This window comes from Mixophyes fleayi, chromosome 8 (assembly GCF_038048845.1).
Source record: "Mixophyes fleayi isolate aMixFle1 chromosome 8, aMixFle1.hap1, whole genome shotgun sequence".
Lineage (NCBI taxonomy): Eukaryota > Metazoa > Chordata > Amphibia > Anura > Limnodynastidae > Mixophyes > Mixophyes fleayi.
In genome coordinates this window covers 6230558-6251438 of record NC_134409.1, presented here as the reverse complement: position 1 = coordinate 6251438, position 20881 = coordinate 6230558, and the positions used below count along the sequence as shown (strand labels likewise).

Here is a 20881-nt window from a genome sequence, read left to right as displayed (position 1 = left end):
TTCTTATAATATACAAGAGATGATAATATAATGTGTAAACTCCTTTAAAAGAAATGTATATAATCAGTGAGTTCTGAAGTCAATACCTGTGTATTATAAGGTATGATACATCCCCTAACTGTAAGTTATTATGGATATTTAGAAGTATTTTAATAATTTTTAATAACTACACAACGGATTATACTTTATAAGAATAAAATTGTACAAACTTTGTTACAGAAAAGTTACAGAAACGTAAGAGACCGTGACGTGAGTTAAAGGAGGAGGAAGAGGAGTGGGGATAATTTATAATAATATATTGTTACTTTTAGGACAGAGTGCATTGTGGGAAAGAGAAGGGGCAAACCACTTCTATGTATAAGGAGCGGTGTAATGAGGGGGTTAACGTGCAGAATAACATTATAATAGGGAAGTGCTGACATTATAACCCATCCATTATAAAATGATTTAGCACTGATGTTTTAAGGTGTATTATTATCTATTTAGTGCTACAATGTCCTATCACAGTATGACGTGTAGTAATGAGATATAGCTGTAAGAGGACCCTGTCTGTAAGCAGGACTAGTGCAGCGCCAGCAGCGCTGGGAAGTGGCAACAAGGTCAGTATTGCTAGTGTTTCATAATAAAACAAGCTATATATAAACGAGGTATTAGATAGGTATAATGCTGGATTTATGTGGCTACCCCTTTAAAAGTGGAAATGTGTATTATTTATTTTCTTCTTGTAACATTGTAACCTTTGATGTTATCAGTAAGAGACTGTGGCTATAATTAGAGCAGCGGATGGGACATGACATATAGGACACAACAGTGAACCAGTCCTCGGGGGGACGGGGGGGGGGGGCATGAACATATTACCAGGGAAAGAGGAAAATCTATGAATAACCTTTGCGTAGGTGGTTTAGTATTGATCGGCCACCAGCAGCCAATCAACATGATGAAATAATTTGATTTGTCTAAACAGACTGGATAACGTTGTAACCTGAACACTCAGTAATCTCTGGTGCAGGAAGCTGACACTTCATAGCAAAACCAGAAACGGGAATTATGTATTTTTATGTTTTCCTGAAACTCTTGAGTGATACATTTTAAACGAAAGATAAAATCTGGTTGTTTTGAGCGTTAGGTAGTTTTACAATGTGTCACTTAATAAAAAATATTTTTGAGATACTGTAGAAGTAACTCACCTTCTTCCTGGGAATACAGCACAGTGTGTTTTTTTCAAATGACAATTTATGTTTTTAAAAACTTTTGTTTAGTTTATTTTTGTGCGGTTTTCAAATCATATTTCTTATCAAACTAAAAACCGCACATTAAACATAATTTTTTTCGAACCAGAAAATTACAAACTTCAGGGCCGGTCTTGTGACCTAGGATCCATACAAACGGTGCAATGTGTCCAGCCCAATGTAAAACCCAACAAACATAGTTTTTTAGACTTGGCACCCACTGGCGAGATTGGGCAAATCGTTGCTTTTTCAGTATGATGCTTATGGAAACGTGCATGAATTAGAGCTGATCGATAAAATATATCTACAATGTGAATGCAAAATTAAATTTAGACAAAGATCTTAGCGTTAGAGAGCGTTACAGAGGTGAATGCAGAGCACAGATGAAACAATTAAATAAAGGAAACTTGCACTCATGCACAAAAAAGGGGTGACATTATCTTAGTCAAAATTGGATTCATTGCAAAGGGTCAAATCAGTTTGTAAACCGTCAAACGCATTTGATGCACAAATCACATTAAAAACCCTAGTGAGTAATTCCTGGTGGCCCTAAGCGACCCGCACCTTCCTCCGGCACCCCTCCCCCTTGGCCTGTGGCCTCTTGTGCCCCCTCAGACTGTGAGTGTGGCGCTGAGATATGGGGGTCTATTTATGACCCTTCGTTTTTTTTACTTGATACTTTTCAATCCTTATCTCCTTGATAAGGATTGAAAAGTAACGGCTATGTATTAAAAAACTTCTCAGGGACAGCAGTGCCGATAACCTGCTGTCCCTGAGAAGTGACTCACCTGATCATCGCAGTCTTTTCTCATTTTTCAAGGCTGCGATGATCTTCTCTTTTTTTTTTTTCTTTTTTTGTTAGTGCGCATGCACCGACTGAATAGTTGGTGCATGCGCAGTAACATCCTTGCGGGCAAACTGCAGGATGATTGACAGGAAGGGATCACATGATCCCTCCACACATGCGCTGTCCAGCTCTGCTCTTCAGATATGTTAATGTACGCCAGCTTCAGATGGCACCATGGAGTACATTAACATGTAGAAAAAGAGAAGAGTTTCTCTAAATAGACTGTCATACATAGCGGTTCTGAGCACTTCCCATACACTGTTATGGGGAGTGCTCAGAAAAACTATAGGAAATGCAAAGCAGCAGATATCTGAGATATCTCCTGCGATGCTTCAATAGTACATAGTGATTTCACGCTAAACCCCCGAAAACTGTTGTTTTCGGGGGTTTACCACAGGAAAAATGCTTGGTAAATAGACCCCATGATGTCATAATCCAGCGCCACATTGTCTGCTCGATACCAATATGGAGAAGCAGCTTTACAGGTGATAGGCTGCCGACCTCTGTCACTCACTGGTGATTGATTATAGCAGAGTTTAGACTTAGGAAGTTCATCTCAAGTTATTTTTCTATCCATTAAACGAACATCGATTGAAATGTGGGGGGGGGGGGTAACACGTCTGCCCTTGGACCCACGTCACTGACTGTATTTAAAATTCACGCGACGCAGCTCAGGGGAAATATTGAGACGTTATTTCCCATCAAATTGCTTCCTGCAACTCTACTCTGTCTGAAGAATATAGAATAATGAACAGGCAGGGTAACGCTGTCTGCAAATGGATCTGCAGACTGAGCGATTGCCAGGCAAGAGCTTGAAATTCTACATTTCAATCAGAGACACATGAAATTAGACAAGGCTTTTTTTTTTTTTTTTTTTTTTACAATAAAGGATGTTGGTGTTTATTTAATCCTCAGCGTTGCAGCAGGTCGACCAAACGTTTATTAAAACTTGAAGTCTGTTTGGTCATTTATTTTAAATGTAGAGATGGAAGCTGGAAAACATAGAGCCACGCTGACACCTAGTGGTCAGCGGTATAATACAGGTAATACGTGGCTCTTATATATATTTTCCAGAGGTAGCCAGCGTGTGGCTCACCTGCTGGTGTAGAACTATAACACCCAGCAAGCCTTAACAGCTCGAGGTCATATGCAGAGCTGTAACTAGAAATGTTAGCACCTGGGGGCCCCTAGCCCACAAATGTATCTCAATTAACCTTAAATATGCGTGTCCCTGCGCCCCCTTCATCTTTGCGCCCTGGGCAGTTATGACCCTGGCTATATGTAATAATTATTATACAATATGGTACACACAGGACCTGATTCATCAAGATGCTTATTCTGAGTGCAACCCACGTTCAGGATCATACGCACATAGACATTGCGTGTGGAACGGAGGATACGTGCGCTGTTGAATTTAGGTGCAGGTCTCTGTGTTCTACCACACAAGACGCTGCAGAATATATCCAATACCTGTGTGGATCATAAATTTATGCGCACAAAATTAAAATAAAAATATTGAATTATTGTCACTTGTTTATAATAAAGGCATTAATGATAAAACATATTTTTTTTAAAATAAACATAATTTTTTTTCCCATGAAATACATTTATTAGAATGTTGTTAATATATACTTAACATAAAATAAATTTTTACAGGTGCTCATGATTACAAACACATGTTATAGCATGCATACGAGACTACTGATCAGGACTTAGACTAGATCTGTAGCTGGAGCAAGAGATACGGCAGAAAGACAAGTAAGTTTGAGACATCTCAGAGCTGGATTTAGACGCTGCTGTGTGCACTTGACTTTGACACGCATTTACTATACATTGACTACGGCAAAATGCCCCTTCATCGCCCCGGTCACTCCCCGGAATCGTGGGCTGCAGTACGTCTCCTTTGCGTTCACCGATGTATCTCCAGGTTCTGGGCATGCCTACGGTGATTTTGCAGGCAATACGCACAAAACCGTCAGATACGTGCCTTGCCGATTCAGGCCGAATGTGTCTCCACGGACTGTTCCGGAAACACATTGCGACACCTCACATCTCATTGAATTTCCCCCTTTAGTCTTCACTTATATTTAAGTAACTAGGTATAACTATGGGCCAAATCTGCTTAAGAAAAGCTTATCCATCTCTACAAACCCTCTTGTAATAAAATTCCAATGTAAATGCAGACACGGGCATGGCTATCGGTGGTAGTCAGGTTCACGGTACTGACCCGACACAGAACAGACCGACATGAGGATTCCGAATGAATAGTTCACGACCTGTGAAAAAACCTACTTACCGGAATGCAGATGACTTCACATCACGACTCCCTGTCTTCCTGGAGAAAATGACGTCATCACCAACCGCGACTTGGCTTATGTAATGTAAGTACTGTTTTAGGGGTTAAGCTTAGGGTTAGAGTTAGGATTAGATTTAACCCTAATATCCCTAACACCCCTACCCCTAAAACAGTACTTACATTACATAAATGACAGGCGAGTCCGTCCGTTGCCGCTTTAAGCCAAGTCGCGGTTGGTGATGACATCATTTTCTCCAGCCAGCAAAACAGGGAGTCATGATGTGAAGTCATCTGCAATCCGGTAAGTAGGTTTTTTCACCTTCATTCGGAATCCTCATGTCGTTCCGTTCTGTGTCGGGGTAGTCAGTACCGTTAATAGGTACTACACCCATAGCTAAACTTGGTCAAGCATGGGTCGTACGGTTCACAAATTCATGACCTTATTTTGAAACCACGACAAACGTTTAACGAAAACCACTATACATAACAGCAAGCGCTCACCTGTACATTGGTCTTGGCGCACTGCGTTGTCCACGCTGACAATCTGCTAGTGTGCGGGAGCAAGCGGGTGGTTGCAAGCATGTGCAAGAAGTTGGTGAACATAGGACATTCACTCTTGGGTGGAATTATCTTTTAATGTGTTTTCAGGGTAATATTAAACCGTAGAGAAATCTGATTTCTCTACGGATTAATATGGGCTCCAATTTTCACAAATTGTTGCAAATTGAAATTGGCTTCAAAGGGATATTTTCTTACCTTCCGCTGGATCAACTATTATTATAATAAATGATTTCTGGCACTAAATCCTGAGCAGTAAACGTTCTCCGCCTCTTAGCGTTGCTCCAGGCAGATTTCTGTTCAACCCACCTAATGGCATTTAAATTTAACCCCTTTAAGTTTATATTATTTGTGGTATCTCATTTAGCAGCTGAGTTTTCTGTTTAAATAACGTTTTATGGTTTTATTTTATATAAGAGTTAAACATCCTGTAACTTAATCTGTATCTGGGTTAATAACTTATTCATACAAGATGGAAATTTAGACTACACCAGGATTAAGAGAAGAGATTTGTTACATCAGCCTTAGTCAACCTGTTGCGTTCCATGCCTTGTTGAACTACAAGAACCAGCATTCCCTGCTAGTCTCTTAAACATAAAAAACATATTATTCCACTGTGCAGAGGTTTCTTCATCCAGTGTTACGTGTCTGTTTTAACACAACTCAACATAGCATAAGTTTATTTCCGCGACTTGAAGAGAGAATTACAGGTTTTTTTCTCTGATAATGGGACAAAAAAATACACATTTTGCAGACAGGACTTGATTACTGTATATAAAGTACCCCGAGCTGAACAGGATATTATATATGCATAGATTTCCTGACGAGAACATTAGAACAAGATAGATGATGTCCCAGAGGTGTCAGTTTTAAATTAACCCTTCATATGTTGAACTATCCACGAAGGCGCCCTACAAATTAATCCTTTAAATCCCCTTGTGGTCCCTCGGGGGAAGGAAGGTTTAAAGTCAAGATTTACAAGACATGATTAATTCAAAGCACACGGATAAAGAGAAGACTGTTTTTAATTTTAAGGACCGGTTTGGAGCAGTGACCCTGAAAATCATTCTTCGGTAAATTGAAATTTGACAGCTAATGTGTTGGTACCTAATGACTCAGCCTCCATCTCGAGTCTGGAATATACACTCCTGGTTAGAAGAGACTGTTATCGTTGAGATAAAAAATAATTAAAAATTAAAACTGTATGGTGGGATCTGATTGGTGTAAATATTGTTCTTCACAGATTTATTTCCAAGCCAGTGAGATGGTTTATTTGGGTTGTAAAAACTGCCCATTGCTTCCTGTTGGATGCTGAGGTGTCAGTGGTACCCACCTATATTTTAATTCAATAGCTAAGAACAGTTTTACCTAATTTCCTGCTAATTCATGTATTAGGTTCTACATAGCAGTTTGTATTATCCATTTGCAGAGAGTTGTAACATTGTTTCAACATAGTCCCGGCTGTCTGTGAAGTTCTATTACAGTAAGCAGAGGAGGGAGGGACTTGTGAGAGCTCAGACTTCTATCTTTTCAAACTCACTTGATACATGTCCGATGAAATCATTACTTTGTCCTCTTGCCGCAGTGACATCACAAGTTCCTGCTCAATCGATAGGCTGCATATTGTTTCACAAAATGTTGAGATTCAGAAGTCCCGAAGTTACAATTCTATGTAAAGATATACTTTGTATAACCGATTGCTCCACTAATATATTATCGCCTATCCCATAGTCCTATCAGTGGTCCTTACTGCACTGTATTATAACATTTCTATTTCTCATTTGCATTTTTTGTGGGTTTTATTTTAGGCTACGTCGCGATGGGAGCTGTCCAGCCTTCATTCTGGGGACAACAACCATTGATACAACCACAGATGGTCTTGGGGGGCCAGCCTCCAGTTGCTCAGGTTATGCAGGGAAGCCAAACGATAACGTGGGCCCAGACGGGCCTCTACCCCCCCACTCAGCCACAGCCATGGCCCACTCTGCCTGGCCAGTTTCCACCGACTGCCTTCATGCCAACACAAACTGTATTGCCTTTCCAAGCAGCCATGTTCCAAGGTACGGGCGCTCCCGTGGCCGCCGTCCCGCCAACCAGTGACTCCATGCGATCAAGCCCGCTTCGGCCTGACCAGAAAGTTACGAAAGAGATGTTTAAGGATTTTCAGATGGTAAATCCCCCTCCGGTGCCGTCGAGACACCCGGACCAGCCTTCCCTCTCATGTACCTCAGATGCCTTCTCAAGCTATTTTGACAAAGTTGGGCTGGTGCAGGATACAGACGATTGTGACGACTTCGATATCTCGCAATTAAATTTGACACCTATGACTTCCACTTCGCCATCTACTAATTCACGTGAGTACTAAGCAGAGGAAGGAATCTGTTTTTACAGAGATTAACGTACCGACCCTATGATTTAGTCTCACATCATAGGCAAACCGAGGGGGGGTTTCCTAGTGCCTGGGAACCCCCTTCAAGCCTTGGACACTGTGTAATTGAGGCGGCTGGACCCTGTCCCCGCTTCACACAGCTCTGCTTGAAAAGGGAGAGCTGCGTGCACCTAACAGTAGTGCATGCAGCATTGCCCATGTATATTATGGGGATATGAAGAGTTGGAGAGCAGCCAAGCACTGTCTATAAATATAGCCACGCCCCATGCATGCTGGTCACGCCCACTCGCGGCGTGGTGTGGAAACCCCCCTCTACAAATCCTGCGTTTGCCCTACACTGACCTATGTGCTTAAAACACTATTAAAATGCAGTTAAAATCAGATGCACTCATCTCCCAGGTATAGAGGTTTACATCTAGCAAAGGCTGGCTTGTGAACCACACCCAAATGTGCCTTAAATAGGCTTGATGGACAGCTGCTATGACAAAAAGGCAATATTTTGTATTTTATAGGTCAGTGTAGGACCTGCATATAATGAGGTACCCTTGACGTTGGGATGCAGGCTTAAGTCTTTTGATCAAAATATGAACTAATACCTCATGTTTTCATTTTGCTAGACACACACAGATATGCAGTTTAAAGGATAAGCGCTGACAACTTTCTTTTTGTTTTGTATACATATATGGGCACTATGTATTACTGAAAACATCTTTTTTTGTCATTATTACATGATTTCAAATAGTTTTCATAGGTTTTTTAGTTTTAGCACAGCCCAAAGAGGTGCGAGATAAAACAGCATATTTTCCTGTTTAACGCGCCGCGTTAAAAAACAAATGAATAGCTATTAACGCTGCTGCCTCTCGCACACCCTATACTTTCAATAGACCTTATACTGGAGCGCGAGAGGACTGTTTCATGAAAAAAAACTGAACGTTATAAATGGAATTGAATCGCGGGTAAAGTTAACCCGCTGGAAAATGATAAAAAAACAGTGTTAAAATGACTTAACGCGATGTTAAAAAAAAAACTTGCGGTCAATTGAATTCCCCCCTTAGTATCTTAATTTATGAACATGTATGTGCTGAACATTTAAATAAAGTAAATATAATCCCTACTTAAAAATAGTATCTTTCTTTTTTATAATGTTCTATGGGAGGGATTTAGATATCGCAGGTTAATACTCCTTCAATTAGCAACCCCCCTCTATCCAACAATCCCTCCTCCATTATTTTTATTGTGGAAAATTAGATAGTTGCTTCGCTCCTGTCCTGAGGCGACTTTTAATTTTTTATTTTAAACCTTTTCTTTATATATATATATATTTTAGGGGGCTCAAGCAGTAGAATGAGACAATCAGCAGTCTAATGCTACTTGGTTAAACGTTTAATACCAGTCGGAAGCTTCGCCATGGACAAAAGTGCCCACGGCCCCGCTTGACGCGCCCTTTCTCATTAAACAGAACGATAACGGTATCTGCGGCATTATAAAACTCCACCGCACTTTCCTACAGATACGTCTCCTAATAAAATACAACGTTCAGCTATTTCTCTTGTGCCGAATGCAGCGACATGATAGATGCGTTTGTTTCTCTCTGACAAATGCGTCTCAACAGGTTTAGACAGCAAACAGGCTGCCGGGAGAAAATTATTAGTTTCAAACCACTGACTCCAAAAAAGAATTTGATGGAGTCTGTTTAAGTTCTGGCAGGGAAATCTGTAATATAAAATGAAATATGGATTTCATAACAGCCTGTGTTCTTTTATCTATCCTCTAACAAATGATTCTTTTATCTCTACCTGAGCATGTCCTCTAAAATTCAGCTTCTTCTCAATGTCATTGTGATTCGTGCAGTAAACAGTACTTTTTTTTTTTGGTATTTTTTTTTTATGCTTTTATTTAAACTCCATGTTTGCGTCGGAGCCTTGAGTGTGTCTTTTAATTGTTTTCCAATGTCATGTCTAACCAGCTCCAACTCCAGCCCCCAGGCTGAGTTCCCCATCAAAGTCTTCGGCATCTCACACAAGCGATCCCAACGCAGACGACATCTTTGAAGAAGGTTTTGAAAGCCCCAGTAAAAGTGTAGAACAAGACGTTGTAAGTGGCTCTTCAATATTAAAATACAAACCTTCCTCCGACCCCCCTCCCCCCCCCAGACAATGCAAAGTTACAGACACAAGTTTTGTTTCCAAAAAAGGATAAATGGGAATAGAATTATCCATCTACCGTTTGTAGGAAGTCTGTTTGATCTCCGGAATACATTAGTAATTGTTCGATTGCTTTGTGCTTAGAGGTTGTGTCATTTAAAGGACCACAAACTCTAAATGACAAGATGATTTAAGTTCAAAGAGTTTCTGATAACATTTGCAAATATATATGTGTAATAGATTCAGAAGCTTCTCGGAACTGAATATATTTTAGATATATTTCCTGTAAGGAAATCATTGAAGGACATTACAGTAACTATTATAGAGTCAAACGTGGCTGATAAAGAATTGAATCTAACCAGAAACTTTGAATTTGCCACATTATATCTAGTATAGGACAAAGCTTATGTTCGTCACAGTTTTACAGTTTTAGGGTATACCTCTGTACAGACTTGGTTTTACAAACCATGTCCTCTTGGAGACCTAACAGGGCAGGATTTCCTGGACACAGGTGAAATAATTAGGACCACCTGTGGATCCTGTTACATTGTATCAGCCAGTAGTGATTACACCTGTGTTCCAACAAGGAGATGTGGAAAACCTGCACTGTTAGTGGGCCCTGAGGACTGGGATTGGGAAATCCAGGGCTAGGAACAATATTAGGGAGTTGTGCCATATATTTGGCCCCAATCACCCTGTAGACAACCACCCCCCCCCCCCCCCCCAATGATACCATAGCCTCTCAGTGCCCCTACACTGTGTTCTAAATGATTGTGAGAGACTTATTGACCATGAATACTATGAACTAGAGGCCTCTGGGAGGAGGAAGTGGGATTGTCTGACAGAGACAAAGATAATGGCTCTCTACCGATAGGTGAGCAATCCAGACTTCATAGCAACTTCTGAGAAATTAGTCCTAGTTGTAGAAATACATGTATTTTGTACATTCACCTAAACATTTTCTATTACAGAAATATAAAGAGAAGATAATACAAAAATAATCAGGTGTTATAGGGTTAGAGCCAGAAACATTTGCAAATAAATTAGTGGATGTTACAAGATGTTTCCATACTGGATCACTGCCGGTTTAATGACCTTTTAAAAAGAAATTCTGTTTAATGTCTGGAATACATCAGTAACTTCCTCCTGCAATGTGCTAAAAGGTTTTCATAATGTGGCATAATGTAAGTGTAATTGTGTCACAGTCCGTTGAGTTAAATCAAGGTCCCAAATGGTTGTAAATCTCAGGACAGTGCCGCCCGCTCTCTATCTAATTGCTCTTAATACTTTCATCTCTTTTTTTCTACTAAACTGAACTCTGTGGCTCTTGTACGGGGGGGGAAACCAAGTGATTGTGTTCTTGTGTTTTAGCCTGATCCATCTCAGGCGTCAGCCGGTACTGACCCAGGTGAGCCCAGTGGCGAGTCCATAAGCCCACAGGTCGGTAGCTAGATAGCACCGATTGGGGTAAGTATCAGCCTTCTCTCTCCTGTTCTTGCTGTCGTGTTTGCCCCAGTGTCTCTGCTTGCATGCTTCCTTCTCCTCCTCCATCGCTTCCTGTCTGCAGAGCGTATGCTTTATATCTCCTCCTACAGCATGACAGTCTGTGACATGTGTATAAGCCGACCGCCATCTGCACGATCTGATGGGTAAACGCGGGCATTACATCCAGTATAGGGGTTGGAAAAAATTTCTGAAGTTCGGTGAACTTTGCGTGTTTTTGACAACTTCAATTTATTGGTTTACAAGTGACTCATTGTAACCTTCACTAAATGCATTTAGTACAGCAAGAAAGAAAATGTTATCATGTTCTTTAACTTAGACAATGAGCCAAAATATAAATAAAAAAAAGTTATTATTCATTTAAACACTAGCTAGGAATGACTATTTCTAAAAAAATATTATTGTCAAATGTTCTGCAAAGATAATATATATATATATATATAATATTGTGTGTATTACTGTATACAGATTTTTTACACACAAATTTCTTAACCATTTATGCTCACAATATACTTTTGTTGCATGGGGAGACAATATGAAATTTGCAAGTAAAGCTGGGTACACACCTATGTAATCTTACTTCAAATGTTATTTCTGTAACAATTTTACTAACGACTAAAAGCCCCGATAAAACATGATCATGGGAGCGTACACACTAATATTACGGGCAGCACGGTGGCTCAGTGGTTAGCACTTCTGCCTCACAGCACTGGGGTCGTGAGTTCAATTCCCGACCATGGCCTTATCTGTGTGGAGTTTGTATGTTCTCCCCGTGTTTGCGTGGGTTTCCTCCGGGTGCTCCGGTTTCCTCCCACACTCCAAAAACATACTGATAGGTTAACTGGCTGCTAACAAAATTGAATCTAGTCTCTGTGTGTGTGTGTGTGTGTGTGTGTTAGGGAATTTAGACTGTAAGCTCTAATGGAGCAGGGACTGGTGTGAGTGAGTTCTCTGTACATAAATGGTGATGATGATGGTGATGATATCTGACCAAACGGTCGTTAGTCGTGTGAGCTGCACCATAATTGCATCAGTGTGTACCCAGCTCCAACGGAAATCACATTTCAGAGTGCAAGCCCACGTCTTCAGGAACACCCCCATTAATGAATTCTGCACCTAGTTGGTTGTATGTCAGATGTTCCCAAAAATGCTCAGTGTAGAAACAAGTCACATCAAAGTCCAAACTACTGACCTTGTCATTAAATAAAATTAGGTGCACTTGTTGCCAAATACACATGTAGAAGATACTTCCCTATTCTACCCGACTTTTGGCCGGCACAAACTTCTTGCATCATAAATCCATGCGCTGCCCCGTAAGGTTCGATACACTTGCGCAAAAGAAGCCGTTTGAAAGCACATTTCGGTTGAGTATAAATTATCTTTAGTGTCAGCAGAATATGGAAATTCCAAAAGTGAAACAATTAAAATATTATATGTTAAGGGTTAAGCTATGGACTGGGATTTCTGGCTTCTGACCTGTAGATTCACTCTTGAATTTATTTATTTTTTCTGGGAAACACAAACCTCATTTGATTGAACCCACATATTTTCCATGAACTTTTCAAATTTATGGTTTATAATTTGTAAACATGTGTGAATTTGCCCCATAAACACAGTAGCGTGTTAAATCCACCCGAAACTATGCCCTGATAGTGCCCTGACACAATGCCCAAATACATTGTGCTTTAATCTTCAGACAGCGGAAGGACTATGATGTTACTTAGAGAGAGCTGGATGGATTTACTTTTTATGAAACAATCAGGTCTTCTAAATATATATCGATCATTCTAACACCGAATTACGGAAAAGGAAAATCATATATACTGTAGATTATGAATGCTTCAATTCCTTACCCCAATTTATCCCCCCTGATTTTACAATATTATTAAAGTATAATCAAAACTCATGAAAAGCATCAATTAGGATGTTATTAATGTCTTCTGTACATATAATACATTGTTACAGTTGCTCCTGATTGCAAACACATGTTCTAGCTGTATACACAGCCGTCATCCCTAGTAATCAGCACTTACCCCTGACCTGTAGCTGGTGCAGGTGATACGGCTGAAACACACATACCTTAGAGATGCCCAAAGCTTGAATGGGACGCTACTGCGTGCACTCCAGCTTGGCACGTCCTTACTGTACATTGACTATGGGCATACACCCAGTTACGCTCCTTAATGAATCAGGCCCAAAATGTCTATTGTAATATGCACTGTTCATTTACTGATAGAAATCAGTGGCTTGGGACAGACTTTTAGAGAAATATTACAACATGTAAAGAACAACATTTAAAAAAACACAAAACTGTTCAGACTGGAAATAAGGATGAGACAATGCGGTTTACCCTTTACCACAGCGTTCGTACGATGTTTGGTTTACATATTGTGTCTGTTTAACATGTATCTCTTCGTAAACTACACTAGGGATGTTAGCTAATCTATACTACAGCCAGACACCTAATTCTGTTTTTGTTTTCTGCTGTCCACAGATTAGATCGGAAGATCCTATCTACGCTCAGATCAAGAAATAGCGCTAACGAGCTTGCGGTGCTCCAAGACTTGACAGAACGACTGGCTGGCAACATTCTACCAATGGGTCCACCAACACGGGGGTTCACTGGTGTACTGACGGAGAGCGATTAACGGCAAAGGCAGCACAACCGAGAGGGGGAATAAAAACACACACAAGCTCTAACATAATTAACCTGAAAGCTTTGCAGAGAAAGTTCATTTTAGACTTGTACACGATCACTCTTTTTGATCATACACCCCCCCCCTCCCCTCCCGAAGGACGATACGTTTAATATTTTACTAAGATTTTCACTTTTCCTTTTTTTTTTTTACGTTGTTCTCTTTTCCTCTTTTTTATAAATGAACAGGAAACTTTATGTAGCAGAAGTATCGCCCCTGGAGGATTTCACGGGCATCACGTTTACACTGTTTACTCCTTATTGATGTTTCGTTAGCGGCTTATAAGATTATCAAGACGTCATTACGGAGAGACGATTTTCTTTATTTCACAAGTTCTGGCATTCAACTTTTTTTCGTTGAGGGGGATCGGGTGGGATCACAAGTTCAGAAGTCTGGGTACTATAGAGAATTGATTGATATTGTTTTTATATAACATTGCTTTGGTGGCTTTTGCCAATGAGAGGAAAACAACTATAGACATTCAAGGTCGAATTGGACCAGATTCTAAACACTGTATCGGACAAATATAATGACCAGATTGTTAATAGCAAAGACACTTTCTAAATAAAGAATCGGGAGGTATTTTTCCTCTGTATTTACCTTGCTGCTGTCCGGCTATGCAGACAAGTATTACATTCTAAGCGTGCCATTTTTGAAAGACTTGTAATTTGCCCCAATAACTCTGGAATAATTCCAAATCTGAATTTGGATCAAATCAGACTTTGTCCTGGGACTTTAGAGGCATGAATTTTGTTATATATAAAAAAAAAAATGTGATTAAAATATCTCATCTCTGTCTCTTTTGTACATAAGGAAAAGAAATAGTTTTATTTTATAATCATGACAGCACGGTGGCTCAGTGGTTAGCACTTCTGCCTCACAGCAATGGGGTCATGAGTTAATTTCCCGACCATGGCCTTATCCGTGTGGAGTTTGTATGTTCTCCCCGTGTTTGCGTGGGTTTCCTCCGGGTGCTCCGGTTTAGTCCTACACTACTAAAACATACTGGTAGGTTAATTGGCTGCTAACAAATTGACCCTAGTCTGTGTGTCTCTCTCTGTCTGTGTGTGTGTCTGGCTGTGTGTGTGTTAGGGAATTTAGACTGTAAGCTCCAATGGGGCAGGGACTGATGTGAGTGAGTTCTCTGTACAGCGCTGCAGAATTAGTGGCGCTATATAAATAAATGGTAATAATTGCTAATTTCTGGGTCATGATCTCCGTTCATATCTTAGTTTTTTCCCCCCAAGTGCAGAGTAATCAGCCTGTCAGCGTCTAATAAACTGAGAGTTAACGTTAGTATGATTTTTTTTTTAATTGAGCGAAACTTGGAGTAACACTAGGAAACCTAAAATGACATTAGCAATGGTTAAGTATCTCTGAAATGCTTTAGGTTCTGAATAAAGAGCAACAGTCCACAGACCTTTGCTCTTCCATTTTCAAAGCGAATTGAGACTTAACTGAGTTTGAAGTCATTATTGTCAACTTCAGAACTGGGGGAATAGGAACGGTTTTGAAATTTCCGCACTTCTCCAGTGATTTTCTCCTCCAATACACATAAACCACCAGCGCTAAATCTGCAAAAATAAAAGGCGTGTTATATTTTTAGACGAACTTCTGATCGTTCTTCGCTGCTCGAGTGATCTTGTCATTCAGAGCATAAGAGAAGGCACCATTAACTTATGAATTATGGGGATAATTATGTATTGATTAAGCTGGCGAAATTAATTTATATTTATATTAAGGGGACAATAGCATTGGATTGCTTACGGGGAAAATAATTATTTCATGCTGTGATGACCATTTATACTGCACACAATATTCTGGTGTTTTTCCCCGGCACTTTGAAATAATACTGCTTCATACATCCCTCACTTTGTATTCTCATCATGGCTAAAAATCGGGACGGCGATTTCTATCGTGGGACTTCTCGCTTTTCCAGTGGTTTTCAATCCGCTCAAGAAAATAAGATCACAGAAAACCAGCGATTTTCAAAAACCGCAGCAGAATCTATTTCCCTCTTAGCGTAGGTCTAAACGGAGATATAATTTGACCTGTCGGGTTGATCAATGAGCAGTTTCGGGTCACACATCATCTTATACATATCTACATACCCCCAGCGTAAGGCTTATTATAATAGAATTGAGGATAGCTATGTTAGACTGTTTTAATAAAGAGCCTGAATTGTTTTTCTTTTAATTAACTTTTTTTTTGGTGAAGAATATTTTCAAAAAAATATTTAAGCCATCTTCGATTTGATACATTTTAACATTTCACTAAGTAATGACACCTATGAAGGCGATACAACCGTCCGGTGCATATAAATGGACCTCTTATATAAACATGACATAATTAGTCAATCTATACATTCTCAGTTATTTACCGTTTGATTTCAATAAAGGTTTCTTTATGCCAACAGATGTTGACAAACAAACAAGGGAATAGTTTTATTCTGATTTTCTTGTTATGTTTGTTTTTTATTAACTATATATATATGAGAGCGCAATCGGGAACTAGTGATATAACCTCGTGCCTCGTACCTCAGTGAGGTCATTAGCTTCTAGTGAACTTATAGGCTGGATATAGGTTCATCGTCACTTTTTGTCACCTGGAAATCAAATGCAGGAAAATATGGTAAATATAAAATGATCTATGTATCTGCTGACAATTGTGACAACATTATGTATCAATCAGCATTTGTTTGAATGACCCTAAGTAATTTGTGCACTTCCGGAGATTTTCTGTACATTGATTATTAAAATATGAATTGTTGTGTCATTAAATGGAAAATGGGGTTAAACTAATCTGAAACCATCATCCAATATATAGAAACCAATTACATGAAATGTGGAGATGTAGAAATCACTTTATATAAGTCGTGCCCAGGAAAAGATACAAATCTCACTGATGTGTTTCTATGTGTCAGTGCTACAATCACTGTAAAGTTGTTTTTTAAAGCCTGAGAACTGCAAGCTTGAACTACCAGAAATTAATTTATATATATTTATGTAGCCATCTCTTTCTTTATACAAATAAATATCACTTCTAAAGGGTCACTTACCTAAAATGTAATTTTTACCCAATATCCCTCCTACCCCACCCCAACTTGCAGACCCTTGAGGACTCCATGAGAGTGACCCCTTATTAGGAGAGCTCAAATGCGCAGATCAGAAATGGTCTCTGCATTGCTCTTTTGAGAGGGTGTGACCAAGGATTGACAGCTTCCCCCCTCACACACACACACCTGTGGCCCTGTAGCCACAGCACCCCCTATTGTAATACCCCTGGCTGTGTTAGTTTCTGATATAGGTACCGCTCAGTCTAATTGACATCTGTTTTATAAGCTGACAGCGCTTACTCAGGGATAAGTTTCTCCAAACAGCGGGGGCCCAGGATGACACTCTTCATAGTGAGATGATTGAGGAAGCTGGTGGAGTTAACTTTCAAATTCACAACAATCTTCTGAGCGCAGATTAAATAAAAGATTAAATAAACTGTTTTAGTAAGTTGATAAAGAAAACCTGAGGATTTATTCTATTGATTTACAATCTATTTGTTATGATTTCTAGTAAATTCAGGAAGAGGCCACAGAAGTATAAGAACCAAGTGTCTTTATTTAGGCAAAATATGTGAAGAAGGATTGAGTTTGTGGAATATGCAGATTTCTGGCAGCAGAATAAACAGGTATACTCCAATACACAAATATTAACAGGTGTGATGAATGGCAGGAATAGTCCGCAGAAGCAACAGGTTCCAATCAATGACAAATACAGTTTAAATGCAGGAACAAGTATATTGAGTTACCCAATTGCCAGGAGGCACGAGGCTCCAGACTAAGGAATCAGGGATCAGGATTCCAGATTGAAAGAAGCATGAGGCAGTACAGGGAAGCAGACAGACTAGCTCAGTCCAGTGACCAGGCAGAGGTCAGGGCAACAAGAGGTCAAGCAGAATCCAGTAGCCAGGCAGAGGTCAGGGTCACAAGCAATAATACAGAATCCAGGTCAGGGCAACAGGCAAACAAGCAGGGTCCAGTAATCAGGCAGAGGGTCACAACAGAAGATCAGACAGCAGCAAAGCAAAACTGAAACAGGGATAAACGAGAAACAAGCAGCAGCCAGGTATAAACGATCAACTGCACAGAACACAGATTGAGCCAGATACATGAAGTTGTGAGACAGGTGCAGTACTAATCAGGTAAAGATATTAACTCCTACAGGAGAGGTGCAAAGTTCAGGGGCAAAACAGCAGCACCTCTGGTGGAATTTTTTTTCTGTGCTGTTGTTGGTACCCATTGCGGTGCCACAATTTATTGTGATGCATTTAATCAGTGTCTTGGCACTGTATGCTTACCTCCCAATGGTGATGGTTCATGCCTGAATGGGGCATGTTAGAGACGTGGGCTCACAAATATGGGTGCGGTTGTGGCCAAATTTTATCCTGCTTTTTAATACTTCCACGTTGGGAGATAGGCTGATGCTTTAAACAGTGGTCCCATCATTTAATGACATGTGTGGGTCATCTATGATAGTCATAATCTTTTTTTTCTTCTGAAAAGAGATGTTTACCATAATAAATATTAAATCGATCATCCAGTATGGAACAGCAGGGGCCCCTTCGGAATATACCCCCCCCCCCCCCCCCCCCGTTTTTCAATTTCCTGCAGCCCTTAACAGATTCTTCTCCAGCTGCCTGAACTTTTCGGTCCTGATAACAAGCTGGACCAATGACTTCTGCTGCTTGAGAGGACGAAGTTTATCATGAAATATTTACAATCTTTTCATTTGTGTCCACAAAACTTGTTGTTACCTTTTTATACACCAAAAAATTGAAATAGAGCTAACATTCTAAATATTTGTTAAATAGCACTGACATAATAATTGTGTTTTTATTAAACAGCACATACAAAAGATTTTTATGTACAAATCGACTTTATTAAATGGTTTTACGGATTTGGAATCAATACTATTCATTAAAGTTGTGTTTCTGATTTTTATTCTGCTCTGTGAGCAATTAGTATTATCTTATCAGATCATTTCAATTAAATAATTATTTCTGAAAATAATTAAGATTACAAAACACTAAGTGATGCAAAGTCGCTTCCTTATCATTTATTGAGTCAAAATACAACTTATTCCATTATAACTGAGCAAATGATATTTAAAATCACTTATAAAATAAAAGAAACGTACACATGTGTCCTGGGGTTCTACGTGCAGTTTCTGACGCTTTATTAATTGAAAATGTTGCTAGAATTTGTGTTTATACTTGTAGTGTTTATATTGTCTATGGAGAATGGGTCACTAATTAGTTCCTTGTGTCTTATATTTTTGATTTTAACAACATCCAGCATTGAACAGGAAAATTAAAGCAATACGCTGCAAATTTTTTGTGAAATTAAAGGACAAATTGTATTTACTCAATTATTCAACCCACAAAACAGTGGTTTGGAAGAAACATTGTTTCCTTTTGCACTTTTGGATTCTACATGGCTCACAGCCTGAATTTGACTGTAAACTGTGACAAATTGATATTACTGGTCTGCTAGGTCAGTTATATGTGACTGGAGTCTCCATTTGCAACAGTTCAAATTAAGACTTTACAGTGAATAGGGGGGAAAGCAAAATCGGACAGAACAAGTCGAATAGAGATCCACCAAACCTCACCCACAATTCCACTAAGTCGTACCCACCGTGCGCTATGTCAGACTCTTTCAGGGTCCAAAAATCAGTACAGAAACTGGTCAGTTTTGTCCTTTTTTGGGGGTGGAGGGGGTGGGGGGGGGGTAAACAATCCAAAATGCTGAGACTGAGAAGCTGGCAAAACTGAGAAAGAAACACTGATGTTATCACTAAACTTTCATGTCTCCTTTACATGAACAAATTACTTATATGTTTTGCTTTTAACATTATCATACCAAGCTATAAACAGATTATACCGCTCTCCTTACTTGTCCCCAAAATAGCTTTTGAGTGACATCTTCCCTTGTAAAGAATTATTTGGGTAACTCTCTGCTCCTCTCCCTTTTGTCTTTGCTCTGAGATCGTTCCAATCAGTCAGAACAGAGATTAGATGCAGTTTATACTGACATCAATCGCCCATCAAGAAGAATTACTGCTCAATCTCCAAATACAGGGGAGCGATGGCTGGAAAATCTCTTCACTGTCCCCGTTAAAGGACAAGTCGCAGCCCCAATTCCTGGACACTGGAAGCTTTTCCTTTGATACAATTAGGACAATCGCAGCTCTTAGAAGCATTTTTGTTATCGATGTGTAAATGTAATTTTACTTAATCTTTAAGTAAAAAATAATCCTTGGTCGGTTATTTTATGTAATTTTAAAACAAGCGGCGATTACATTCAGTTTTGGAATTTGTTGTAGCATTTGGTTATTTCTGAGAAAAATTCAGTAACAGTAAAATGCAATAAACATAAGAGAGAATGGACACATTTTAGAAAATTATTATGAAAGTCTAGAACATAGAGGGTCTGATTCACCTTTGGACACAAGTCCATTTGTGTGGCGTATCTTGCGTGAAATAGAACAGGGTGGGACTTATGCCAGTGAACGCAACTGCACAAAATTCATGTCTGAATGTAAACAGATGCAGTCCGCACTTGGATGCGGAAGGAACACTCTACAGCCTACTTCATCCCACCTCCTCCCTACTGCGGGTGCAATCGTCACCATCTTGGCCCGCACAACAATGCACACTGGCAGTTACGTGCCGTTGCGGCATGTGACATCAGAGAAGAGGAATCTTCAATTTTGTGCATTATAGATCATCTTAATGATGTGCAGCACGGTGGCTCAGTGGTTAGCACTTCTGCCTCACAGCCCTGGGGTCATGAATTCAATTCCTGACCATGGCCTTATCTGTGAGGAGTTTGTATGTTCTCCCCGTGTTTGCGTGGGTTTCCTCCGGGTGCTCCGGTTTCCTCCCACACTCCAAAAACATAATAATATGTTAATTGGCTGCTATCAAAAATTGACCCTAGTCTCTCTCTCTCTGTGTTTGTGTGTATGTTAGAGAATTTAGACTGTAAGCTCCAATGGGGCAGGGACTGATGTGAGTGAGTTCTCTGTACAGCGCTGTGGAATCAGTGGTGCTATATAAAATAAATGATGATGATGATGATGATAATGATGAGTTCATGAATCTCCAGAGAATTCTGCAACAAATCATGTGCATTTGCAAAAAAATATCTTATGGGATCTAGTTA

The 20881-nt window shown here is 39.7% G+C and overlaps 1 protein-coding gene across 16 annotated transcripts in view; it reads left to right on the top strand.

Annotated features, from left to right (window-relative positions):
* Positions 1 to 14447, top strand: part of DAB1 (DAB adaptor protein 1) — a 540644-nt gene extending 526197 nt beyond the window's left edge. For 14 of the 16 annotated variants that reach the window (XM_075181742.1, XM_075181737.1, XM_075181738.1 and 11 more), the window contains 4 exons: positions 6739 to 7284; positions 9286 to 9413; positions 10835 to 10930; positions 13461 to 14447. In XM_075181742.1, coding sequence (XP_075037843.1) covers positions 6739 to 7284; positions 9286 to 9413; positions 10835 to 10915 — 755 coding nt within the window. In that variant the 3' untranslated portion in view covers positions 10916 to 10930; positions 13461 to 14447. The remainder of the gene's footprint in view (positions 1 to 6738; positions 7285 to 9285; positions 9414 to 10834; positions 10931 to 13460) is intronic. The other 2 variants (XM_075181743.1, XM_075181744.1) reach the window with 2 other exon arrangements.
* Positions 14448 to 20881: the final 6434 nt, after the last annotated feature.